A 26,927-nucleotide genomic window follows, 5' to 3' on the forward strand; every position below is an offset into this window, starting at 1 on the left:
CAACTGTCTTCATGACTTAGATCAGATCAGCCTACCCCATTCTATCTGTAAGGGCCTAATCCCTATCTCATCATTTTCCTGAATTTATTTATTTATTTATTTATTTATTTATTTATTTATTTATTTATTTATTTATTTATTTATTTATTTATGTACTTGTTTGTTTGTTTGATATGGGGTCTGTCTGTGCACTAGTACCTAACCTGGCATTCCCTATGTAGCTCAGGCTGGCTTTGAACTTGCATTGGCAGGTATACACAAACATGTCTGGCTCTCATTTCCTCACTTTCTGAAGCTCCAGGTTTCTAAGAGGGGAGAAGGAGGGAGCCCTCCTGCCCTGACTCCAAGGATACCCTCCCAGTCATCCTGAAGGGGTGCACTGTGCAGGCACCAGTGGGAAAAATTCCCCTGCATTTGAAGTGTGGGACTGGACTTTAGGCATTTGCTCTTCATCAAAATGTTTGAGTTGGGGCTGGAGAGATTTTCAGTCAATAGTGTGCTTACCTTGGAAGTCCAAGACCTTGAATTCAGTCTCCAGAATCCGTGTAAAAAAGCTAGGCATGTTGGTATGCACTTAGAAACTCAGAACTGGAGAAATAGAGACAGATGGATTCCTGGTGCTCACTGGCCACTCAACCTAGACAAATCAGTGAGCTTCAGACTAGTGAAAGACTCTGTCTGTCTGTCTGTCTGTCTGTCTGTCTCTCTCTCTCTCTCTCTCTCTCTCTCTCTCTCTCTCTCTCTCTCTCACACACACACACACACACACACACACCATTGAGTGGTGGATGTTTCCTGTAATTTCTTTCACCAAGCAATATGTTAAATTCATCAACCTATGGTTAATTCTGAGAGTTCTTTTTATTTGTTCAAGCAGTAATAATTGGTCAAGGAATCTTCTATACTGATCAAGAAGGAATTTCAAAGTATTTGAGCTTATTTGCTCAGATCAACGTGGAATGAGATATAAAAAAGTGGTGGCCCCCAATAACCTCTTTCTCATTGCTCTATTTAAGGCAGCTGAGAGGCTGAACTGTTCTCTGTTCGTGCATCCCTGGGATATGCAGATGGATGGTCGAATGGCCAAATACTGGCTGCCTTGGCTCGTAGGTTTGTGCTGGACTGGGGTCAGGAGCACAGCTTCAACTCTTGGGTTTTTCCAGTTATCCATGGGACTCCATTCTGCCAGAGGAAGAAAGTGGGATCAGATTGAGAGTAATAGCAACTACCATGATTAGGCTTTTACTCAGCTAACTCCAATTTAACAGATCTACCTGACTACATTTTCTCCTGTTAACTGTACCTCCTAGTTAATGAGCAATCACTTGAAGACTCAGTTTCTCCAACTTTGTCAGTTCCTTGGGGGCTAAAGCATCCAACATGAGCCAACTGCTGCTTCTAGGAGTGTGGAGCATTTGAAGAAATTCACATCAACCCAATAATTTTCAGCCTTAGCTCCAAGAAGCAGCAGAGACTTGGCAGGATTAATAGTAATCGTTAACATTTAGTGAGCTGTAGTGATGTACCAGATACTATCACAGAACCCTAAAATTAACCCATTGCTAGGAACCAAGCATCACTGCTGTATAAACTGAAGGCGTGATGACTCCAAGGTATGGTTGGGGGGAGGGAAGTTTCTGAGCGGCAGGAAGTTCAGGGTAAGAGGGAGTGAGAAGAGCCAGGATGCCAGTATGGACTCTGAAATGTGTAACAGGTACTCGTGATACTGAGGGAGCCTGGAGGCCAGCATGTGCCTTGGTATGGTAATAGGCACCACAGAGAGCCACTTGTCCCTTCTGATAATGAAATGGCCCCCTTGGTAAAGAGGAGTGGCTTCACAAGTTCCTGAGGAAAGTTGGCTTTTGTCTAACTGGCAGAATTTGGACCTGACAACTACCCTAAGTTCACAGATGAGGAAATAGAGCCGAGGGAGCTGACTAATGTTTGCTGAGCACCTCCAATGTGAAGTCATAACCACGAACTTTACTGAGATCATTATGTACAAAACTACACAAAAACCCTACAAGACAGGAAAGCACATTCCCCACGAAGAAACACAGGCGAGAACACCAAACAACTGCTCCCAGGCCAAGGGCAGAACATCCCAAGAGCTGTCATTCTGCCCAGAAGCCTAACTAACACTACGTATCCAGACTGAAAGGAGAGAGGCTAGGGATTCAGCTCAGTGGTAGAGCACTTGTCTAGCAAGCACAAGGACCTGGGTTTGGTCCTCAGCTCTGAGAAGAAAACAGAAGGAATCAGTGTTACTGGGAATCAGGGCCAGGCCAGGGGGTTCCAGCTTCTTGGTCCCTTATCCAAGGAGCTGAAAATAAGGACTCACGTAGATTTGCAGAGTAACTTTATTAGGAGTGAACAGATAGTACAGACGGTAGATACACTGATAATCTGGTTCTCTGTTTTGTTTGTTAGATTGGGTCGTGTGTTTATTTTCTTACTGTAAGTAAGGGTGCAGTGAAACCACTGAACTGGACTGATCCATGGTGCATGGAAAGAAAAGGTTTATTGTAAATATGAAGCTGCCGCATAACTCTAGTGTGGTAGAGAGAATAGCCAGAGGCATTTTGGGGAGTCCAAAGTTGCCACAGCTACCTCCCAGGAGGCAAAGAGGAGCAGAGAGGAAGGTCAGGGTGGGGGGGTGGGGAGTGGTTGGTTTTAAAGGGAGCAGGTAGCCGAAGGGTTGGGGGAGGAAGAATATCTAAATTGGAATAGCCTGGGGGGTTAGATCCAGAAGAGCCGAATAGCATTGAAACTCACCATAGCTTCATGTTAAAAGGGACTGAAGGAGCCTGCAGGTTAGTGTAGGCTTTGGTATGTAACTAGATTCCCCCATTTGCCTGAGGTAGAAAGAGACAAGGGAAGTGGCTTTTCTTGGCTGCTTGTAATCTCGTATCTATCTGCCAGCAATTCTGTGTCCAGCCTGAGTTGAGTGAGCCCAGACTCATCTTGAAACATAATCACTGGCTGCCTTTTAAGGTTGGGGACCCAACACTTACTATGAATGTCACTTCCCATAATGCATTTTATTTTAATTATACACCTGACTTATGTAGGCATAAGATGATTAATGTAAGATTCTCCCTAATAGGTTACTAGAAGACAGTTTTGTCTTACTGTATATGTACCCCAAACCAATTCAGGCCAGATAGGCCCTTTTATTCTTCCTAGCTGGATATGTTGGGAATACACTTGAATAGAAATGAGCCAAGTTTTTTTTTTTTTTTTTTTTTTTTTTTTTTTTTTTGGTTTTTCGAGACAGGGTTTCTCTGTGTAGCTTTGCGCCTTTCCTGGAACTCGCTTTGGAGACCAGGCTGGCCTTGAACTCACAGAGATCCGCCTGGCTCTGCCTCCCAAGTGCTGGGATTAAAGGCGTGCGCCACCACCGCCCGGCCGAAATGAGCCAAGTTTGATTGTTACCAGGGCTGGGGAAACTTAACAACATCATTCAGAAAGGAGAGTATATGTAATCTGATGCAGATTGGGGGCCTAGAGGTTCTGAGGTTGCTAGGTTCATTGTTTGGAGAGGTGTGCATGTGTGTTTGCATACTATGTGCAAGGGAAGGGATTGGGCTGCCGAGGGCATTGTTACACGGGGAGATGTGTATAACCCCAAACCAAACAGGAATCCCAAGCTAAACCAAGCTTGCCGCCTCATCAGGACCAAAGCCAAGCCCTTTGCCGGTTCCATCTCTTAGGCCCCTCTCCTTGAAACAGCAAATGGGGACCTTCGGTGGTTCTTCTTGGCTAAGTAATGCCCTGGATACATTGGAATCATTTCTGGGCAGAGGGACCCCGTGTTTCACATCACGACAAGTCCCCAACTTAGCTATTGCTCTGCAGCCACTGTCCCTAAGCCTCTTGCTTAAGTTAACAAGCCCTGAATCACACAACCCATTTCTTCTTCTAGGGATGCCATCGGAGACCACCATGGCCATCTGCTCCATGATCATGGGTGGGGTGTTTGAGAAGTTTCCCAAACTCAAAGTGTGCTTTGCACATGGAGGTGAGTCCCTATTCACATCAGCTCAGAGTGGCCTAAGAAAATGCCACAGACAGGGTGACTTAAAGCAACATTTCATCACAGTTCTGGAGGCTAGAAATTGGAGACTATAGTGCTGACAGGCCTGGTTTCTGGTGAGGGCTTTCCTCCTAGCACATAGATGGTGGCCTTCTCCTGGGTCCTCATGTGACCCTTCCTCTGTGCATTCATGGGCAAGGAAAGGACAAAGGACAGTGCTTGGAGGACGAGATGGTTCTGGTCTCTTCTTTCATGTGTGTATTTAGCATGTTTTTTTGTGCATGCTTGTGGATGCATGTGGATGGATGTGGAGGCCAAGGACAAGGAGGCCAATGTTGGGTATTGTTCCTCAGGTGCCACCCACCTTTTTTTTTTTTTTTAAAGACAGCGTCCCTCACTAAACCTGGACCTCATCAATCTGGCTAGACTGATTAGCTAGCAAGCCCTGGGATCCTTCTGTCTCCACCTTCCCAGAGCTGGGATTACAGGATGCCTGACTGTATTACATATGTCTGGCATTCAAAGTCCTCACATGTCACTGCACAGTCGTTCACTTTACCAAGTGAATTATCTCCCCATCCATCTTTCATTTATTTATTCGTTTGTTTGTTTATTACTCATTTATTTTTAGTGCTACTGAGCATTGACTCTAGAGCCTCACACACACTAGGCAGGTGCTCTATGCCAAGCTACATCCAAGCCCTTTTGAATTTTGTTTGTTTGGGTTTTTTTTTTTTTTGTTTTTTGGTTTTTGGTTTTTTTTTTTTTTTTGGTTTTTTTTTTTTTTCTTCGATACAGGGCTTCTCTGTGTAGCTTTTGTGCCTGTCCTGGAACTCACTTTGTAGACCAGGCTGGCCTCAGACTCACAGAGATCCACCTGGCTCTGCCTCCCGAGTGCTGGGGTTAAAGGCGTGCGCCACCGCCGCCCAGCGCCCTTTTCAATTTTTAAAAAAGGTTATTGTTGTTGATATGTCTGTGTGTGTGTGTGTGTGTGTGTGTGTGTGTGTGTGTGTGTGTGTGTGTGTGTACGTGTGCACAGGTGCTTTCTGAGACCAGAGGAGGATGTCAGAGCCACTGGAGCTAGTTACAGGTAGTTGTGAGCCGCCTGTCATGGGTGCTGGGTACCAGAGGTCTTCTGTAACAACAAGAACCTGCCAAGCTGTTTCTCCAGCCCCTTAAGTTTATTTTGAGACAGTCTCTCACTAGTTTCCCAGTCTGGCCTTAAACTCACTCTGTAGACCAAGCAGTTAGTCTTTGAACTTGCAATCCTCCTGCCTCTGCCTCCTTGCAGGTGGTGCCTTCCCCTTCACAATAGGAAGAATCGCCCATGGATTCAACATGCGCCCAGATCTCTGTGCCCAGGACAATTCATCTGACCCCAGGAAATACCTTGGCTCCTTCTACACAGACTCCCTGGTTCACGATCCTCGGTCTCTGAAGCTGTTGACAGATGTCATAGGAAAGGTAAGCTGGGGTCCCATTTGGATGGCTTGTGGAAAGCAGCAGGCTAGACCAGCAGCCTGCTACTTGACAGGTTAGACACTTTTGAGGGAAAAGGAAAGTTCGAGTTAGTAAAACATCCGAAATATGTACTATTGCTTCTTGGTACAAAGAGAATTGATTCCAGGACCCCAAAAGATACCAAAACTCTCAGATGCCCAATTGTTTTATATTAAGTGGTATAGTTTTTGTATATAACTTATACACACCCTCCTAAATGCTCTAGATCCCTTACAATCATAATACAAAGTGAGTGGTGTCTACTTGGTCTACTTTATTCTATTGCTTAGGAGGTAATTAAAGGGAGTCAGCTTCTACATGTTAAAAACAAAAGCTATTTTCCAAAGTATTTTCCCATTGAGTCACTATGACATAGTCACACGTGTGTATGATGTGCTCTGATCATATTTACTCCCATCACCCTCTCTTTCTCCTGTCTTAGTTGTTAATTTGCTTTCTGTCGCTGTGATAACACCGTTAGCAAACGTGCCTGGGCGGGGAAAAGGTTATTGGGCTGACAGGTTAGAGTGCGTTCTAAACTAGGACAGAAGCTCAGTGCAGGGACCTGGAGACAGGAACTGAAGCAGAAACCAAGGAGGAGCACGCTTGCTCAGTACCTTCCTTCCACCACACAAACCCACCTGCGCAGGGATGGCCCCGCCCACAGTGGCTGGGCCCTCTCACAGCCATTAACACAATGCCCACAGGCCAATCTGAGACAGGCAACGCCTCAGTCGAAGTTTCCCAGGTATGTCTAGGTTTGTGTCAGGTTGACAAAAATAACAAGCATACCCCCTAACCTCCACCCTTCTCCCCCTTTTTGGTGACCCAGTGAGCTTTGTTAGGGTTGTTAGGGGTGAAGGGCTACCCACAGGAGCAGGAGGAGCATGGGTGAGAGATTGTTTCAAGTATTCTCCATGCCCAGTTGGTTGGATTTCAGCACACAGGACTGGAGAGTGTAGTAGATGACTAAGGAGCACAGAGGAGCGATCACATTTCAGTTCCATCTTATTGCACATGCGTATCTGTAGAAGGTTTCCAATTTCACCCGGGATGCAGAGGGTGGTCTTTTTTTAATTTATTTATTTCTATTTTATTGGTGTTTTGCCTGTATGTACGTCTATGTGAGGGTGTTGGATCCTGGAGTTTGAGCTACCATGTGGGTGCCGGGAATGATCCCTCTGGAAGAGCAGTCAGTGCTTTTAACTGCTGAGCCATCTCTCCAGCCCCATAGAATTTTCTAAAAGTATCTGGAAATACTGAAAATGGGAGCAAGTATGTAAGCAGGAAAGCGCAAAGGAGAGAACCCAAAGGCTACTGTGGGTCCTGAACTTTTAGCAGCAGAAGAGGGGAAGAGACAGGAAGCTGGGCAAAGGGCCACTCTGAACAGTGCCCCATTGAACAGAGTGTCCACTAGCATTCTCGGAAATGGAAACATCATGAGAAAAACACCACCGTCAAGTTCAAAGCCCATCCTCTGAATAATATAACCAGCAATGGGGGTTACTATTCCCACCTTGAAATAGTACCTGAGACAAATACACTAGCTGAAGAAGAAGAGCTTGGCAAGTTCACTGTGACCCCAGTGGGTACAGCAGGTAGTGGGCACGTGTGTGTACATCCTGAGCAGGGCTCCCAGGAAAGGTAATGGTTCTAGTGTCTTGTCTTCACACTGTGACAGCTTGAATGACTATAATTTGGACATGAAACCCTCAAGTTTTCTATGCCCTCGCAGGCCGGTAGATCCAGGACTTAGAAGCTGTTTTCATTATTCTCTTTAAAATAGTAATGCTCCCCAATTCTAGTTACAGTCACATGGGCAGATTCCCTTCTAAAAACAATCCCCAGATCAGAACGATCCTTTGAACTTTGATTTTTCTGGGAATGTTCCTCAACGACTTCATCAGTGGTTGGCCTTTAGATTTTTACTTGTAATTTCTCATGAATTATCACCATTTTCAGGCCTCAACTAGTTTTATATATCCTGTTTTTTGTTGGGTAAATATCATACATTTTCTTTTTTATTTCATTTAAAAAAATTTTCATACAATATATTTTGACCATTTTCTTCTTCCCCAGCACCTCATAGATCCTCCCGACTTCCCTACCCACCTAACTTTGTTTCATTTCTCTCTTTCAAAAAAAAAAAATGAAAATCAAAACAAAAGACAACAGACCAAAAATGCCCAACAATACATTTTCTTACTTCTCTAAGAATTTCTGCAAGTGTACTTAAGCCTGTGTGTCTTCATCCAAGTCGTGTGTGTGTGTGTGTGTGTGTGTGTGTGTGTGTGTGTGTGTGTGTATGTATATGTGTGCACGCACATGCGTGCATGCATGCATGCATGAACATGCGCAGGTGCTTGGACATCAGAAGACAACTTCTAGTGCCAGTCCTCGCCATCCACCTGTTTGGAGACAGTCTTATCACTGCTGCATCCACCAGGCCCACCATCTTCCCAGGATTCCCACTTACCCTCTCTTGCTATGGACGTGCTGAGACCATGGATAGGTGCTACCAAATCTGGCTTTACAAAGATTCTGGAAATCCAAACTCAGTGATCTGACGTCACTAAAAAGATTCTTTGTCATCAAAGAAAGATTTTACTAGTTCCAGGACTATGGCAGGAAATAGAATGTTACATGTTAATAGAAACACTTCTAAAATGACTTGAGACAAACAGGGTTTCCTGCCCAGCTCTCACCCAACTTGACATTTATGTTTATTTTTATACTTCCATCTCCAAATAACTTTGATAAATGATGTCTTCCAATGCACTGCAGTACGAAAGAGGGAAACCCTGTTTTGATGCCTGTAAGCCTCCTGAGAGGCTTCTAACTCTCCCTCAAGAAGTTGTGGACAATGAGAGGAAATTCTGGTTCTAGCACGTGGTAGCTGGGTGACTGTTCTAGTTTCATCTCTGTTGCTATGATAAAACACCCTGACAAGAAGCTGCAGAGGGGATAACAGGGTTTCTTTCAGCTTACGATTCCAGGTTACCATCCATCATTGTGGAGAAGTCAAGACAGGAGCTTGAAGCAGCTGGTCACATCACATCCACAGTGGACAGCAGCGAGAAATGAATGTGAGCATGCTCACTTGCTTGCTTATGCTCAGCTTAATTTCTCCACTCTTAAACAGATCAGTACCGCCTACCTCATATTTTCTGTCTCATACTCACTCCTAAGTGCCTCAGTTTACAGGTCTGTGCTATCACAGCTGGCCCTCACAGAACCTTTAAAGGGGGCCTTCTAAAACAGTAGATGTGAAATGCCACATTAGCTCATTCAGACATATATCTTCAGAAACTGATTCATAATCTTAGTAGATCCCTAGGGAACAGACTCTTCTGGGAACAGATGTGATGAGAACCTGACACAGTCTTGTGTGTCCCAGGGAGGTCAGGCCAGTTGACAGCAGAGCAACTGTCTGTGCAAGGCCATGCTTGGGCTTCCTCAGCCCCGGATTCTTCCTTATGATTCATTTAATACACAGGAAAATTGCAGCTGTAAGATAATAGGTGAATTGGATACTTTTCTTCTTGTTATAAAATGTCTGACAAAAACAACTTCAGGAAGAAAGGGCTTATTTCAGCTCACAGTTCAAGGGTATCGTCTATCATAACCGGGAAGGCATTGTTGCAGGAGCAGATGGCAGCTAGTCTCATAGCATCTATAGTGAGAAAGGAGGAAGAGATGAATGCTGGTGCTCAGCTGACCTTTTCCATTTCATTCAGCTCATGGAATAGTACTGTCCACAATCAGAGTGAGTCTTCTCACATCAATTAACCCAATCTAGAAACTCCACCACAGACATGCCCAGAGGTTTGTCGTCTAGGTGATTCTAGATGCTGTCAAATTGATGATCAATATTAACCATCATGACGAATGAAGAAGCAGCAATTTTTCAAAGTATTTTTACTCGAGTATTTATTAAGCATCTATCAAGTAGAGGGGTTATCAACTGATGGGTGGGTGTGTGCTCTCCTTCCTGCAGAACCACACAAATCTTGAGGAGTCTCTTTTCCTTACTTCCTTCCTGATGCAATCTCCTTTCCCTCAAAACAAGAGCTCCACATTAACAAGACTTTCATTTCTTGTGCCTACTTTCTTGTACCTAATATTTCAGGACTAATTACACCAGGGTTCCTTCTTTCATATATTCAAACAATAAAAAAGTTGGGTTTTTATTGTATATGTGTATATATGGGGATGTGGTTATGTGCACATGAGTAGCAGCACATTCTACAGTGGCTAGAAGTCAGACCCCCCAGGAGCTGGAGTTACAAGGCTTTGTGAGCAGCCTGAGATGGGTGCTGGGTGTGCTGATATTGTGTCCCGCAATATATTGTGCACCCTAATAAACTTATCTGGGGTCAGAAAACAGAACAGCCACTGGATAGACATAGAGGCCAGAAAAAACGGTGGCATACACACCTTTAATCCTAGCCTTCTGGAAGCAGAGATCCATCTGGATCTCTGTGAGTTCAAAGTCACACTGAAAACAACCAGACATGGTGACTCACACCTTTAACCCCAGCACTTGAGATCTCATGTCTTGCTTGGGAAAGACACATGCCTTTAATCCCAGGAAGTAATGGCAGGAAGCAGAAAGGTATATAAGGTGTGAGGACCAGGAACTAGAGTCTTGCTAAGCTTTTAGTCTTTTAGCAGCAGTTCAGCTGAGATCAACTCGGATGAGGACTCAGAGGCTTCCAGTCTGAGGAAACAGGATCGGCTGAGAAGTTGGCCGGGTGAGGTCAGCTGTGGCTTGTTCTACCTGACTGATCTTTCAGCGTTTGCCCTAGTACCTGGCTCCGGGTTTGTTTTTATTAATAAGATCTTTTAAGATTCATGGTACAGCTGGGAACTAACTCAGTCCCTCTGCATGAACAATACAAGCTCATAACCACTTAGCCATCTCTCCAGCCCCACACCCATTCAAGAAATTGTTCCTTCAACTCATTCACACATTTACTAAAGCAATTTTCAAGTTAATCAACTTGAAAGCATATGTGTCAAAGTTATATTCCAACCATCTCAAAAGAAGATTTTTTTTTTACAAGTCCAATTCCAATTCAAAGAATTTTTGTTGTTGTTGTTTTTCGAGACAGGGTTTCTCTGTGTAGTTTTGGTGCCTGTCCTGGAACTCACTCTGTAGACCAGGCTGACCTCCAACTCACAGAGATCCACCTGGCTCTGCCTCCCGAGTGCTTGAATTAAAGGTGTGCACCACCACCACCTGGCTAGTTCAAAGAATTATTATGGGCAGAGTCACCTCATAAGAAGAATAATGGCTAAATAATTACTATTAACTGGATTTATTTCAAAATGAAAGAATCTAAGGACGATGGATTTAAAAAGAAAAAAATCTAAAGCATTAAGGATGATAGCCCAGATTTAGACCAATTTCAAAACCAATGAATTTGTAAAATTGCTATCAAGCTGGAGACGATCAAGAGTTACTGTGTTGGTTGAATAAGAATGGTCCCAATTGGCTCACATATGTGAATGTTTAGTCACCAGGGAGTAGAAATGTTTGAAAGGATTAGAAGGCTTAGGAAGTGTGGCCTTGTTGGAGGAAGTGTGTCACTGGTGGTGGGCTTTGAAGTTTCAAAAGTCTCTCTCTCTCTCTCTCTCTCTCTCTCTCTCTCTCTCTCTCTGCCTACGGATCAGGATGTATCTCTCAGTTACTCCCCCAGTCCATGCCTGTCTGATTCGCACCATGATGATAATGGACTAAGCCTCTGAACTGTAAGCCAGCTCTCAATTAAATGCTTTCTAAGTGTTGGTCATGGTGTCTCTTCACAGCAACAGAACAGTGACTAAGACAGTTACCAATAAAAGGCATGAAAAGTTTAAAACTCAGAAAGTTACAAGCAGATATAGAACCTTCTATAGAAAGAAGTTGAGAGCAAGTCGAAGTAATAATTTAAACCTTTCAAACCATGAGTTTGCTGGTCTGTGGTAGAATTTAAAAATTTTAAAAAAAAATCAATCCAAGGGACTGGGGAAATGAGATGGCTCAGCAGGTAAAGCACTGGCAATGCATCCCTGGGCACCTGGGTTTGAATCCCCAGAACCCGTTTAAGAGCTAGATACACAGCGTGAACATCTTTAATCCCAATGCTCTTAGAAGCCCAAGGGCCAGCTATCCTGGTACATGCAGCAGAAAAACAACAGAAGGACCCTGTCTGAAATAAGTGGAAGTCAAGAAGGACTGGCATCTGACACTATCCTCTGAACACACACATGCACACACACATGCACACGCACATGCATGCGCACACACACATGCACATGCACACACACAGAAGGAAACCAAGGAAATAATCAGGAGGGATGAATTGCAGAAGACTGGAAGACTGCTTTTCACTTCTGCTTTAGGCGCCTTTGCTTTCTCCATATTAAAACAGGACAGACTGCTTCCTAAAGCATATTTATATTTGAGAATGCCAGCATGCTGGGAAGGGAAAAGTTCCTAATTAGAAAATTAATGCCTGGATTTCATCTTCATGCTAATGGAGCTGACGAGGGCAGTATAAGCGTGGGACTCTAAAATCATGTTGTATGTTGGAAATGTAAACAGCTTTAGCAAGAAGAGGAGATGAACCCCTGGTGCATACCAAGCAGAGTGTTAGAACAAGATCAGCTGCTGGCACAGATGCAAGGAGACATAACTGTGTGTCTTGAGGGCTTCCGCAGCAGGTGTATTTGCTTGGCTTCATATACAAATGAATACAGAAATCTAAACATAGATTTGGTAGTCAATCATGGACTTTGAAACTGTGGGGGGTGTGTGTGTGTGTGAGTGTGTGTGTGTGTGTGTGTGTGTGTGTGTGTGTGTGTGTGTGTGTGTTGGACATCATGGGTTCTATCCTATCACGCTGTTTTGTTCTCTTAAGACAAGGTCTCTCACTGAATCTGGAGCTAGGCTGGCAGCCAGGAAGCCCCCAACACTCCTCCTGCCTCTGCCTCACACAGCACTAGAATTATAGGCACATGCACAAACATGTTCAGTTGAGGTACTGGGGATTTGAACTCAGTTCATCATGATTGGGCAACAAGCACTCTCTGAACTATCTCCCTAGCCATCAAATATATATATACATATACATAACATAAGATCTCACTCTGTGGACCAGGCTGGCCTCAAATTCACAGAGATCCACTTGCCTCTGCCTCCTCAGTGCTGGAATTAAAGGCATGTACCACCAACACCCAGGTTAAATTTCTATTTTTTAAATGACCATTTCCTCCAGTGTATATTACCAATTGAAGTATTTTTTAAGTTTGAAGTTATTTTGAACACTATATGTGTACATATATATATATATATATATATATATATGTACACATATATCTGGTATGATTTTTGATATATGTGTAAATGGTATAATGTTTCTATCAGGTTAAACATATCTACCCAAGCATATCTCTATGGTTAAACATTACAAGTCATTTCTCCTGGCTTTTTGAAATATACAGAACATTATTATTATGTATAGTCATCCCACTGTGTAACATGCCAGATCTCCTGGGGTTCTTTAGCTGGTGGGTTGGTCATTGCTTCTGGAGACAGGGTCTCACTTTGTAGCCCAGGTTAACTGGAACTTACTATATGACCCAGAAATTTCTTGTATGTTTCAAAATAGGTATGGGAGAATTGTTTCACCTCAAAGAAGCACTAAATGATTAGCTGATGGATAGCCCAATGCCTTGATTTTATCATTACACAATGTAGGCCTGTATCAACACTGCATGGTACTGATGAATTTATAAAAGTATTATTCTCAAAGTACAAATACTAAAGTAAATACATAAGCTGGGTGTGGTGGTGCATGCCTTTAATCCCAGTACTCAGGAGGCAGAGGCAGGTGGACCTCTGTGAGTTTTAGACCAGCCTGCTTTACATAGTGAGTTCCAGGCTAGCCAGGACTATGTAGGGAGCCCTTTTCTAGACAGATAGATAGATAGATTAGATAGATAGATATGATAGATAAGATAGTGATTGATAGATAGATTGAGAGAGAGAGAGAGAGAGAGAGAGAGAGAGAGAGAGAGAGAGAGAGAGAGAGAGGTGGGTGGGTGGATGGATGGATGGATAGTGCACACTGTTAGTACAACCAAAAAACAGTGTCAGTTAAGATAACAAAACACTGTATTGAGCCAGAGGGCTGACTCAATAGGTAAAATCTCTCCCACACAAACAGATAAACAAATGACTTACACTTCCTGAAGGGAGAAAACTGATTCCCAAAACTTTGCGGTTAGACCTCCACATGTGCGCTGCAGCACATGTCTCCCTCCCTCCATGGTGCATTTCCTGATTTTAGAAAGTGCATTGTAGTCATATAAGAAGTGTCTCCTTAGCCAGGCCTGTTGGCACATGTCTTTAATCACAGCACACTGAAGGCAAAGGTGGTCAGATCTCTGTGAGTTTCTAGGCTAGCCTGGTCTACACAGCAAGACACTTGCCAACCAACGCTATCTGATGAAACCCTTTCAAAAATGAAGAGAAGAGGAGAAGGGAGGAGAGGAGAAAGAAGAAGTCAAGCTGGTTCCATGGGTAAAGGGACTTGCTGCCAAGTCTGACAACCTGGGTTTGATCAGAACCCACAGGGTGGAAGGAGAGAACTGACTCCCACAGTTTGTACTCTGACCTCCACATGTCACCATCGCCCCATCCCTCTCTCTCTCACACACACACACACACACCACAAATAAGTTCATGTTATAAAAGAAAAGAAAAAGTCCTGTTTTTAGGAAATAAACGCTAATTTATTTAGGAATAAAGGGCAATGATGTCTCCAAACTCACCGTGGTTTCATGAATACATACATGCATACATACATACACACATACATATACCTAAAAATAACAAAGTAAGGTGTCAAAATATTAACAACTTTTTAACTTGGGTGATGGTTATATGGCAGATTCTTGAATTTCATGGCAACTCTTCTGTAGCTTTAAAACTTTATAAAATTAAAAACTAAATACCACGTTAATTAATTAGTATGAAGTGGAGTTCAACAGGGCTGTAGGGATATCTCAGTGGTTAAGAGCACTCACTGCACTTGCAGAAGACCAAGTTCAGGTCCCAACACCCACCCACATCAGGCAGCTTATAACCACTTACAATTCCAACACCAGTGGCTCTGACACCATTTTCTGGTCTCTCCACCAACACTTTCACACATATGGTACTCCATCTCCCACCCCCAAACACCACACACACACACACACACACACACACACACACACAAATCAGAGTTCAAGATGACTAGGACACTGCAACCAGAGGAATCAACCCATTCAAGTCAGCCAACTATGAAAGGCTTGCTGTGACTGGAAGGGACCATGGCTCATTTAGAGAGCTTGGCAGAAAGGATGCCACATTTCATGTGGGAAAGCTCAAGAGAAGTTAACAAAGGAATTATTTACAGAGCTATGAGGAGTTAGACTACCATTTAGCCCAAACTTTTCTTTCCAACTCTACTTTCTTACAGGCTCACTTGTGATGTGTCATTATAAGAAAGGCAGAATATTTCATTTCATCAGAATATATCTGTATGTTTTATCAAGTAAATAGCCATTTCTTATATTTCAGTATTCTGTATTTCAATTACTAAGAAAATAAACGGGCTGAGGTGTAGAATAGCCCATTCAATTAAGCGTTCATCATACAAGCATACTTACTTGGGTCCGATTCCCAGAACCCATATTAAAAAGATCCAGGTGTGATGGTACACACCTGCGTTCCAAGCACTGGGAAGGCAGAGACAGGTGGCCCTGGGGATCACAGGCTAGCCAGAGGAGCATCTTTAATGAATTCCAGGACAGTGACAGACCTTGTTTCAAAAACCAAGGTGGACAGCACCTCAGGAACGAGACACCGGAGACTGTGTTCTGGCCTCCACCCTTGTAGACACGCATACTCAGAAGCAAGCCTGGAAGTAGATTTACAGTTCTTAGAAGACCTAATAGTGACACCTGCTGGGACAGAAAAACAGCAAAATGGAAACTGAACCTTTAAGTCTTTAACGTTTTAGAGCGGTTCTGGTTTATTAAATTAGGAAGAAAGTGCTTGTTTTACCAGACGGGTGTATATGATAAGCAAATTAAGTGTACAGAAGGCTCTTTAATGTTCTCATATTTACAAATAAAATTGTGTTTTTCTCCTTTTAGGATAAAGTCATTCTGGGAACTGATTACCCCTTTCCACTAGGTGAGCAGGAGCCCGGGAAGTTGATAGAGTCCATGGGAGAATTCGACGAAGAAACAAAGGTACATGCCTTGAACCTCGGTCTTCTTCCTGAGCTGAACAGAGAGCCCATTATACTTCATTTGCCTACAACTTTCATTTGACTCAATCTTCTGACATCGCTAGACTATTAAAAACAAGAGAATCTGCCGGGCGGTGGTGGCGCACGCCTTTAATCCCAGCACTCGGGAGGCAGAGGCAGGTGGATCTCTGTGAGTTCGAGGCCAGCCTGGACTACCAAGTGAGTCCCAGGAAAGGCGCAAAGCTACTCAGAGAAACCCTGTCTCGAAAAACCAAAAAAAAAAAAAAAAAACAAGAGAATCTTTATGTCTTAAAATAAGCCCAGTATAACTAAATGCATAAATCCTCTGCATGAGAACACACACACACACACATACACACACACACACACAAATGTAAAAAAAAGTAATCAATGACTCTAATAAGTGCTTTATCAAGCCAATCATGCTTTAAAGTAAAACTTCTCTCTCTTTCTCTCTCTTTTATTCAGGATAAACTCACAGCTGGCAATGCCTTGGCTTTTTTGGGTCTTGAGAGAAAACTATTTGAATGTCACAATTAACCACAGAAAAACAAACTTCGAAGAAGCTACATCACTTCTGTCTTTGAACATGAGTCATACACACATCACTAAAATTCTATTTTGAATTATGTTACCCAAAAAATGGAATATCCCCCCTCAGGACAATGCAGGAGGATCAGGAATTCAAATTCCAGGCCAGTCTGGGCTACATGAGACTGTCTTTAAATGAAAAGGGGTGAGGAGTGGAGGGGTAATATTCTCAAATATTCTAACTTATTAATAATAACAAGATGTTTCATAAGGTCTTTATTCTGAAATGTAATGTACTGAAAAGCAGTACATTGCTACATATGCAAATAAAAACTATTTAATTTGGAGATTTAAAATTAATGTATAATTAATGATCTACATAGAGAAAATCCAACACCAGCCTTACTCTAGAAGGCTCAGGTGCATTCTCTACTTTGATCCAAGATACGGGAATTGTGCTCAAGTAATCTGTTTTTTCCAGTTGTAACACTTTGCAATAGTCTAGTCATTCCCTGGGAATGTTTTTGTCTTTGTAAACTACACACAGGATATGTGCAAACTCAAAAGCTAATTAAGAAAGTAAGGCAAATGCTCATGGAATAATTGCTGAGTGATCCAACAGAAAGCTCAAAAACACTTCAGTCCAATTTATTTTAGTCTCCCAGAGTCTGGCAGATCTTAGAACTTGGGCTGAGTCCAGGAGGATGGATGGACACTTCCTTAAAAAGTAAAAGGATGGTGGGCTGGGCATGGCGGTGCATGCCTCTAATGCCAGCACTCAGGAGGCAGAGGTAGGCAGTGGATCTCTGATTGAGGCTAGCCTGGTCTGCGTAACAAGCTCTAGGCCAGCCAGCCAAGGATACATAGTGAGAGTCTGTCTCAAAAATAAATAAGTAAGTAAATAAACAGAAGAGGGAAGGTAGATCAGAAGAAAATGAAGAAAAAGAAGCTATGGGGACAGAGGTGTGACTTCGGAGTGGATGAAACTTGTTCTAAAGGGAATTTCATCTGTAAGTTTACTTTTATCAGAGCAGGAGGTGGAGTGAGCTCTGGGGAGTGAGTGGGTGACACCATGATGCCCTTTGTTCAAGGCCCCACCGGTCCACCTGAGTCGCAGCGAAGGGACATGGGCCTGGGGCAGGGTAGCACGCAGCATCTCTCCTTCACATCAGATAATCTTTCCATACTACCCTCTTAACTTGGGAGGCATCCTTGCTTTTCTTCCCATTGTTCTACAAAAGCAGGCTCACTGTTAATGCACACCTTGTGGCGGCTCTGCAACAGAGAAAGAGGGGACCTAATTCCTGCTCCCTGACTCCCGTTCTCTTATTTCCGCCATCTGTGCTTCAATAACCCCCTCCTTCCGGCTCCTCTCATTGCTTTCTAGAATTTTCCCCAACTATCACTCTACTTACTACTCCAATCTGTCTTGAAAGAAAAATAAAGTTGAACAAAGCAACAATCGGAAGCATATGTTACTGTTTTCCACCTTCCCCAAATCTTTGGAAGAAATGTCTACTCCTTTTCAAATATTTCATGTCTGAGAACTACACACATAATATTTTTGTTAGTTACTTTGCTTCACTGTGACCAAAAAGGACACACAAAAAACTCAAAGGAAGTTTCAGTCCGTTGTGGTGGGAGAGGGAGGCCTGGCAGAGCAGAATAGCTCACACTACTGTGGGACAGCGGCAGGGGGAGAGAAGGCCTGGGGTCATGGACTTGGTCCTTTTTCCTTTTTTCAGTCTGGGACCCAGCCCATGGGATGGTGTCACCCACATTCAAGGAAGGTCACTGTCTCTTAGTCCTCTCTGGAAGGGTCTTCACAGACACATCTAGAAGTGGGCTTTAGTAATCTCAAGATTAACCATCCCAAGTCAACCTGACATTCCAACACATCTCCTTATACCATAAGATTCAATCCCTCCCCAACCCCAATGCTCCAAAGCTCTAGTCCAGTCTCCCGAGACTGGGGCAAACACTTAGCTGTGTGCTCTGCTAACATCAAGGTATATAGTCCCAAGTACCTATCAAAAACATTCCCATTCCCAAAGTAAAGAATCCAGGAAGGATCTGCCCAAAGCAAGACTGAAACCTGGCAGGGCAAATATTAAATCCTGTAGCTCCACGTCCAGTACCCAGAGCTCATAGAGCTGTGCCAGGGCTTGGGAAAATCAGTCCCCATGGTCTTGCCATTCCCAAGCCACCTAGCCTCTCTTGGGCTGGCTCCACACTGCCCAATACTTTCCTCAGGAGAATTCCCAACTTCCTGACATCACCAACATCCTGGGTTCTCCACAACATTCATCCTAGATTTCACTCTCACAGATTCATGCACTGCCCTCTAAGGAGCTGCCTGCAAGGACTCTAACAATGTTACACATTGCCTAGCCTCCCAGACTCTCCTTTGAAATCTGGATAGAGGCTTCTATTGTGAGAGTCTGTGCAAGGAAGCAGTAAACTTACTGAGAACTTTGGATGGGGCAGAATGCAGAACGTTCTTCCCACAAGGTGGCCTTCTAGAAAGAAATGTACAAACTATGATAAGTGAATGGACTTGAGAGCAAGGACATGAAGGGAGTATCTGGCATGTCCACATTCTCTCTGTGGGAAAGGCAAAGGCCTGGGAGGAATACTCTTGACTCTTTTCACGTGACCAAAGATAAGACATAATGCCAAATGTATTCCCATGACGTATTTTCTTAAGCTAACCATGAACATCACCTCATGTTTTGCTTGCTTTAATAATAAAAATGAGAAGTGCTTTGCTTGCTCTACTCTTGAGCTCAAGCACCTAGGGTCCCCTGGTTGACCCCACATATCAGATCTTTGGAATATCCTTCAATCCCAGAGACTTAGCCCTGGTGGCAACGGCGTGGGCTGACATCCATGACTCTGCAACTCTTACATTTTGTTTGCCTGCAGACCTAGCAGCATGTGGACAACAGCAGTGTCTGCTTCCAGCCTGAGCAGTAGCTGAGCCCCTCTGACCACAGATGGAGGGGCCTCCTGAAGGAACGCCTTAGAAAGCGCTGCGTTAGTTCTCTACTCCAGGGACAGTCTATCCAATTAGTTTGCATCTCTGTATCCTTGTAGCTGTGATGAGTGGGAGCTCACTGATTGCATAGATTCAAAGTATCTTTTCTACTGTCCTGGTGCAAGATACTTGGCTTTTTTTTTTAAAAGACAATCTCAAGTATCCTAGCCTGACCTTGAGTTCAACTCACAATGTAGCCAAGTATGTCCTTGAACTTCTGACTCCTGTCCACCTCACCACCACCACCAGTGCTGGTTACAGGCTGTGCCACCACGCCCAGTCTGTTTTTATGCAGTGTTGGGACAGAACCAGGGCTTCATGCATCCTCAATGCACTGTCTGCCGACAGAGCACCCACACCCTCCTGGGTTCTTTTTAAGAGCCTAATCTCTTCAAACACCATGCTTTCTTAAGCCTTATTTTGGAACACCATCCTTTTCTGACCCAATTCTTTTTCAAATCTTCTCTGCTCTCTTGTTCCCAGTTCTCACTATAAAACTAGTTAAAAGCAGCCAGGAATGTCCATTCCAAAGCTGGGATAATGGGCTGCCTTCAAATTTCCTGCTCCAGTTTAACTAGTCTATTACCAATCAATCCAGCCTCCCATAGACTTAGAGCATAGACAGAATCTAGGCACCATAACACAAATGGCCTCTAGGCTCCAATTCTCAGTAGCGCCCTTGTTCCCAGCCACAGGCTCACCCATTCTCACTGGCTCTCTGCCAGGAGTTCTGTCGGCATACTCCCAAGCGTTCTAGAGCCGGCTTCCCGACATCTTCCTTCCAATCAGTTCTTCTCAACCACAGTCAGTCAGTGTCAGCAACAGCTCCACTTCCCCAGTACCAACTTTCTCTACTAGTTACTCTTCCGATGGTGTAATCAAGTACAAAAGAAACAACTTGAACCAAAAGGTTTCTTCCGGCTCAGTACCAGAGATTTCAGTACCAGGTATGACGGGGTGGAACACGGTAGTTCATGCCACAGTGACCGGAGAGCAGAGAGGGTACCTGTGGTAAGGGGAGTTTCTTTCTTCCCTTTATTCTATTCCATTTGCGTTCAGGAGGGGTCCTTCCCCAGGTAATTTCTCTCCGGAAAGGCCCTCACAGGCAACCCCAGATGTGTGCCGTACTAATCTGCTAGACACTTATCAATCCTCCCAAGATGACAGTCCAGACCAACCACAGGATATGACTGGTTATCAGGTGACCTGATTACTTTATTCAATGTCACAAATATATGCAGGTATTACAGTAGTGTTAAAGGTCCATTAAGGGAAATGGTATGGAATTAATGGCCTAGAGACCTAAGATTACAGCTAGCCTGGTCAAATGCCTGGCTAAGGAATCACCCCTCTGAAAGGTGGGCTCATCTTAAGGCAATGACTCTCAACCTTCCTGACACTATGACCTTTTAATATAGCTCCTCGTGTTGTGGTGACTCCAACCATAAAATTATTTTCATTGTCACTTTAGAACTGTAATTTTGATAGTTATGAATTTTAATGTAAATATTTGTGTTTTCAGATGGTCTTAGATAACCCCTGTGAAGGGGTCATTAGATTCTCAAATGGGTTGCAACCCACAGGTTGAGAACAACTGCCTTCAATTATGCTAAAGGGATGGGAAAAATATTAAGCTTGGAATGAAGTTGTGTACTTTCCCTTTCCAGATCTCTGCCCTCTGCATAGGTACTTAAGGGCCACAGCCAGGCAGCCTCATTAAGCCTATCAGCTTCTGATATTTGCCAAAGCCTAGGCATGCTAATACACACACACACACACACACACACACACACACTGGAATTTCTCCTTCTTTCTGTTAGCTCTCCTCTTTTAGCCAGGTAGCTTACAAACAGCATGGCTTTTTTCTCATCATCTTCCTCCTCCAGGTAGATACCAAGGTTTATAGCTTGGTGGCCCTGCATTTTTTTTTTCTCCTTAAACCCTAATAAAGTTGTCCTTAAAGTTTCTTCTGAGTCTTTTAAATTTTTTTATTAGCATACTAAGAAACCCGAGAAGTAACCACAGTTTCCCAGGTAACATGTAGCACCCCAGTGGAGTACCCCAAAACTTCTAGTAACATAGTAGATGCTCGTATTCATCTTCACAAGAACATTTTTCTATGTGCCAGGGATTCGAGAATGTTCTAGGCACTGGATGGGGAGGGTGTATAGATGTAAAAAAAAAAAAAAGGGATGAAATTTGAAAAGTGAGAAACATTAAGGGAGGAGGCAAGAGAATAGAGGATGAGAGGAGGGCCAGGAGGACAGAAGGAAATTTCTCTTTATTGCTAATTACCTTAAAGACATTAAGGAAAATGTGACAGTGACTAGGAGAGCGGAAGTAAAATATTCAGTTGTGGAGTCAAAGAAAGCCATTGTAAAGAGGACAAAGGAATCCACTGTAAAGAGGATTGGTTAGCCATGAAAAGCCTTCCTGCCTGGCAACAGTGCAAAGGAGATAGGGCCAGGAAGAGATTGGAGCATGTGGACAATCGAAAACAGAGGAAGCCAGAAATTTAGTCAGATCAGTAGATCACAGTGAAGCGTTTAGATTTTCATATTGAAGTTGCCCAAAAGAATTAACAGAATAGTATAAATTTAAGTCTTGTGGCAGGGAAGGACAAGCCAAGAAAGACTCCTGGGGATGGAAGTGAGAAAGGGAGAGATTCTTAGTGTAAAGCAGCAAGATCATGTGAGGCCAATTAGAGAAGCAGCACAGAAGGCCAAGGTCAGTTAGTTTTGTGTATCCAAAGGAAAGGAAAAGCTGAGGCTGGAGAGATGGCTCAGCATCTTCCAGCTCTTGTGGAGGACCCAAGATTCAGACCCCAGCAGCCATTACCTGGCTCACAACTCCAGTTCCAGGAAATCTGACAGTGTCTTCTAGCCATTGTGGGCACCATGCACACATGTGGTGCACATTCATACTTGCAGGCACTCATACACTTAAAAATAAATGTTTTTAAAAAATGAATGAATGGGGTTTAATGGATTAACAAGATAGTTCAGTGGATAAAGGTCACTGCCACCAAGGCTGATGACTAGTTCAATCCCCACAGTCCATATGGTAGGCAAGAAGAGGGTCATTCACATTGTCCTTCAACCTCCACATGTGTGCTCTGGTGTGCCAGCAGCAACACATACAATTGTTTTTAAAAAGTTTTAATTATATCATCTATGGACAGATAGATCTAACTCTTCCTTCCCAATCTGCTTTCAGTTTCTCTTTTTTATTGTATCACCTAAGACACTTCATACAATGTTGAAAGGACTCAACAGAGAGGACACAGCCTTGCTTTGTCCTGGATCTTAGCATCTTAGCATCAAGCATCATGCTGGCTATGGTCTTCTGTAGATGCTCTCTGCCAAGTTGAAGAAACTTTCCTCCATTTCTTTTTTGGTTTTTGTTTTTGTTTTTGTTTTGTTTTGTTTTTCTCTCTTTTTCTCAGTAGGAATGGATGTTGGAGGAAGGCACTGATAGAATGTTGCTTTTAATCAATCTAGGAAACAAGATGTGCTATCTTGCTATAATATCTGTAACAAGGTATTTAGGTAGCTGTTCACAATAACCACCTACAATAATCAAGACATTAGCATAGTATGATGGAGCAGGCAGTAGGCTGAGGGCAGAAACCCCAAAAATACTGACAAACAAAAACTTCAAGTTTTAATTACAAACACACCAGCCCTTTTATTTATTTTTTAGGAATTTTTTTAGATAGGGTCGTTTTCTTTACATTTATGACTGTGTGTCATTGAACACGTGAAGGTCAGAGGACAACTTGTAGGACATTCCTTCTTTCCTTCTACTAAATGGACAGTGGTGACTGAACAAAGGTTGTCAGCAAGTGCCCTTAGCTGCTCAGCCATCTCACCAGCCCAGCGCTCACTTGCTTTTTTGGTTTTTCGAGACAGGGTTTCTCTGTGTAGCTTTGTGCCTTTCCTGGAACTCACTTGGTAGCCCAGGCTGGCCTCGAACTCACAGAGATCCGCCTGGCTCTGCCTCCCGAGTGCTGGGATTAAAGGCGTGCGCCACCACCGCCCGGCTGCTCACTTGCTTTTTTAGAAGCCAGTTTGTACTACCCTACTGCAGTCTTCAGCATACAGCTAAAAACTTAAACATAAATTGGTCATAAGCAATAGGCATTAACTCAGAGGCAGATAACATGTAACCAAGTAAGTGGCATTTTCTTGCAAAAAGATGGAATTAATCATCAGTTATAAGAGATCTTACTTTATAAAATCCTAAAGAATTTTTTCTTCAGGCACCGGCCTATAATCCCTGCACTCCAGAGGTGAGAGGAGGGGGATCTAGGGCTCAAAATCATCCTCCAGCCTCTGTCAGTTCCTGGACAACCTGGGTTATGACATTTCGGCTCCTCCCCAACTTCTGCAAACCTCGAGCAGCAGAAACCACACACAGGTTTAAAACCATACGCCCAATCTGTATGGAAGGCCTAGAAAGTCATGTCCTCCAATTATTAATTGCATAATGTTTGGCAAGGGATTTAAAAAGAAAGATATCTGCAGTGGTGCCCCCGGTCTGTAATCTCAGCACTTTGGAGGTGGAAGCAAGAGGATCCGGAGTTCAAGGTCATCGTTGGCTACATAGTGAATTCAAGGCCAGCCCGAGACACAGGCACATTGTTTTAAAAATAGTAAATGAAATAAACCCACCCCTTGGGTTTATTTTAGGTTTATTTAAAGTAACGTTTTAAAGGCGTTTACCTCCAACATCTACTAGCGACTTTGTTTGTTTGGTTTGGTTTTTCCGAGACAGGGTTTCTCTGTGTAATTTTGATGCCTGTCCTGGATCTCGCTCTGTACACCAGGCTGGCCTCGAACTCACAGAGATCCGCCTGGCTCTGCCTCCCGAGTGCTGGGATCAAAGGAGTGCGCCATCGCCGCCCGGCCTACTAGCGATTTTTTAAAAACTACAGAAGACACCGAGGTGCCGACCACGGTTAGAAAAAGCGTTATTTTTTTCCCAGTCTTTCCTAGCTGACTCCTCTCCCGAGCCGTCCAGGGGACGGCAGTCATTCGTGGGCACAGGAGCCAACACACCCAAGCAAATACACCCAGGAACCTGTAAGGAAAATGGAGGCTGTGGCGTGAAGCCGTACGAGAACAGACTTTCCTGTCTTCAATGAACCCGCAAACTCACAGACCGAGAAATAAACCGCAAAGTTGAAAGCATCCGCCCAAACCCTATTGCGCAGCCGCGTGACCTCTTCTCCTCCGCCCCGCCCCTTCGCCTTACTCCCTTCCCATACCCAGCATGCACCGCGTCGACCTTTTCTTTTCGAGTGACCCCTGCTTTCGGCGCCTTCCCAATGACAAGAGGCGCGGAGCATTGTGGTCCAGCGGGCCAGAGAGAGAGGCGGGAGACCGGAAGGAGAAAGCAAAAGACCAGGGCGAGCCGGCAGGGAGGACCCCGGCGCGTGCGCACGAGGAGCGGCAGGACCGGAAAGGGCGTGACACACTCTACGGCGAGCGCATTGGGGCGGGGCCTCGAGGCCTTGGCGCGGAGTCTCGGAGGCGGGCGGGGAGGGGGCGGGCTCAGGGTGCGGGCGGAGGAGGAAGTGTCATGGCGTCGGGCCGTGGAGCTTCTTCTCGCTGGTTCTTTACTCGAGAACAGCTGGAGAACACGCCGAGCCGCCGCTGCGGAGTGGAAGCGGATGAAGAGCTGTCGCATCGCCAGCAGGCGGCCAACCTCATCCAAGACATGGGGCAACGTCTCAATGTGTATCCTTTTCCTAGGGGCGGCCCTGCGTCCCTCACGCCCCGGTCGCGCTCGCCGGGTGACCGGGCCTAGTGCCCTGCGAACATGGCGCCGCTGCCTCTGCCTTCTCCTGGCCTCGGGAAAGAGAGAGACACGGAAAGCTTGGGCCGGGGCTGCCGTGGCGAGCCCGAGGGGGAGATGAGCCGGGGAAGGCAGGCCGGGAGCCCGCGTTGTGTAACCTGTGCCTGGAAGCGCGTGATGCGCTGGGGAATAGCATTGCTGCCCCGGCGAGAGGGGGATCCGGGATGAGCGAAGCCGAGGGACGGCCCCTTCCACTCCTTCGGAAGTCGGAAAAGGCTTTGAGACGCAGGAAGGTCCCAGATATTTCACAGAAAGCGTTTTCCAAGCCTTCCTTGCCGGCTCCAGGGCGGCTCTCTTGTGCTGTGGGAACGCGTGGGGGAATCTTTTATGTTCTTTGGGTGTGTGGCGCGCGCCTTTCGACTACTTTATTTCTCTTGTACTAAGCTGTAGCCATTGCAAATAATTCCCGGGCGCTCTTTACGTAGCATATTAGAGTAATTTGGCATCGAGCCTAGTCTCTCTCTTTCCCCCGCAGACTTTTTTATGTACTTACTTACAGGTTGGGGGTTGGATTTTGAGTAAATGGAAAGGAACTAAAATAAATCGGGGGTTTTCCATCCAAATTGATTTGGTTTTTAGGAATACTTTTCTCAGATTATTTCCTAAACGTTGCATCCCAGCTCTCAGCTTACAATAAACACTGCGATTGTTTATATGCACAGGTTTTATATGCACCATTCTTTCACCAAATTCAACAGAAATGTAAGTACTGTTTTACTGTCTTAGTCGCCGAATGTTAAAATGAATAGGTAATGCAGGAAAAGTTAGTTGGTCATTGGTTTTACTGTTGGCTTTAGTGTTCTGAGTTTACTGTAAATGTGAGTTATGTAGTAAACATTTTGCCTCAAATGCAGGAGGGTGTGTGTGTGTGAGTTTTATTAATTGTAAGATTTGGTGTTCGCCTCTGCCAGACCTTCTGAGACAAAACAAAACAAAGCAGAACTTGTTTTGTTGGTTTGTTTTTTGTTGTTGGTTTGTTTGGTTTCGGTGTTTGGCTTTTGGTTTTGTGGGGGGGTTTTTTTTTGTTGTTTTTTTGTTTTTGTTTGTTTGTTTTTGAGATAGGTTCTCACTGTGTAGCTCCGGCTGTCCTGGAATTCACTATATATATAGACTAGGCTGGCCTTGATTTGAACTCAAAGATATCCCTGCCTCTGCCTCCCCAGTGTTTGGGATTAAGGCATATACTATTGGGGGGGGATGGGGCGGACACGTTTCTTAGCTCAAAAAGGCAGCGGTGTTTTATTCATTTACACTTTGCAGCTGGGGTGATTTATATTAGAATGATTTCAGTAATCTGATACAGAGTATGTTCTTGTCCTTGGGGAGGCTGCATCTTAATTGTTATAGGACTCATTGTTTCAATTGTTAAGGATTGAGATTTGTGTAAACATTGCGGCAGAAGTGATACTTTTGAGAGGGCAAGCTGTTGAGAGGAATCCTTCCGTGAAGTTTCTCACAGTGTGAAGAAGGTAGTAAGGCTGTGTCGCTTGTCTCCTTACCGGTTTTGGCAATGGCAATGTCAGTCCTCCCATCCCTACCATCAAATACACTGTCCGTTTCGGTTGCAGTAGACCTGTGGGATAGTCTTGTACTGGTCTTGATATAATGTGCACATCGTTATAAATGGGTAGTTATTTTAATTAATCAGTTTGTT

General features: G+C 44.2%; 2 protein-coding genes and 1 long non-coding RNA gene across 13 annotated transcripts in view; 2 read left to right on the plus strand and 1 right to left on the minus strand.

The window, feature by feature from the left end:
• Positions 1 to 21,620, plus strand: part of Acmsd (aminocarboxymuconate semialdehyde decarboxylase) — a 39,770-nt gene extending 18,150 nt beyond the window's left edge. The window contains exons 6-10 of the mRNA XM_052736800.1: positions 1,017 to 1,110; positions 3,926 to 4,021; positions 5,328 to 5,500; positions 15,728 to 15,826; positions 16,315 to 21,620. Of these exons, the coding sequence (XP_052592760.1) occupies positions 1,017 to 1,110; positions 3,926 to 4,021; positions 5,328 to 5,500; positions 15,728 to 15,826; positions 16,315 to 16,386 (534 nt within the window). The 3' untranslated portion in view covers positions 16,387 to 21,620. The remainder of the gene's footprint in view (positions 1 to 1,016; positions 1,111 to 3,925; positions 4,022 to 5,327; positions 5,501 to 15,727; positions 15,827 to 16,314) is intronic.
• LOC128109632 (uncharacterized) lies at positions 843 to 24,644 on the minus strand. Of its 9 annotated transcripts, none has more exons than XR_008217873.1 (5): positions 24,139 to 24,644; positions 18,844 to 18,896; positions 15,755 to 15,854; positions 5,426 to 15,489; positions 843 to 1,182 (listed from the first exon to the last, which is right to left on the minus strand). It is a non-coding gene; the product is annotated as an uncharacterized LOC128109632 (long non-coding RNA). The 9 variants fall into 9 exon arrangements; XR_008217870.1 differs by having other exon boundaries at positions 15,755 to 15,859; XR_008217875.1 differs by having other exon boundaries at positions 5,426 to 9,209; positions 15,391 to 15,489; positions 15,755 to 18,896.
• Positions 24,645 to 24,969: 325 nt separating this feature from the next.
• Positions 24,970 to 26,927, plus strand: part of Ccnt2 (cyclin T2) — a 32,329-nt gene continuing 30,371 nt past the window's right edge. For all 3 annotated transcript variants that reach the window (XR_008217876.1, XM_052736801.1, XM_052736803.1), the window contains exons 1-2: positions 24,970 to 25,155; positions 25,894 to 25,975. Coding sequence is in view for 2 of the 3 variants with exons in the window: in XM_052736801.1 (XP_052592761.1) it covers positions 24,998 to 25,155; positions 25,894 to 25,975 (240 nt within the window). In the remaining variant the exon portion in view is untranslated. The remainder of the gene's footprint in view (positions 25,156 to 25,893; positions 25,976 to 26,927) is intronic.

Source organism: Peromyscus californicus, unplaced genomic scaffold (genome assembly GCF_007827085.1).
Source record: "Peromyscus californicus insignis strain IS unplaced genomic scaffold, ASM782708v3 Scaffold_14__1_contigs__length_90479793_seg_2, whole genome shotgun sequence".
In the NCBI taxonomy this organism is placed as follows: Eukaryota; Metazoa; Chordata; class Mammalia; order Rodentia; family Cricetidae; genus Peromyscus; species Peromyscus californicus.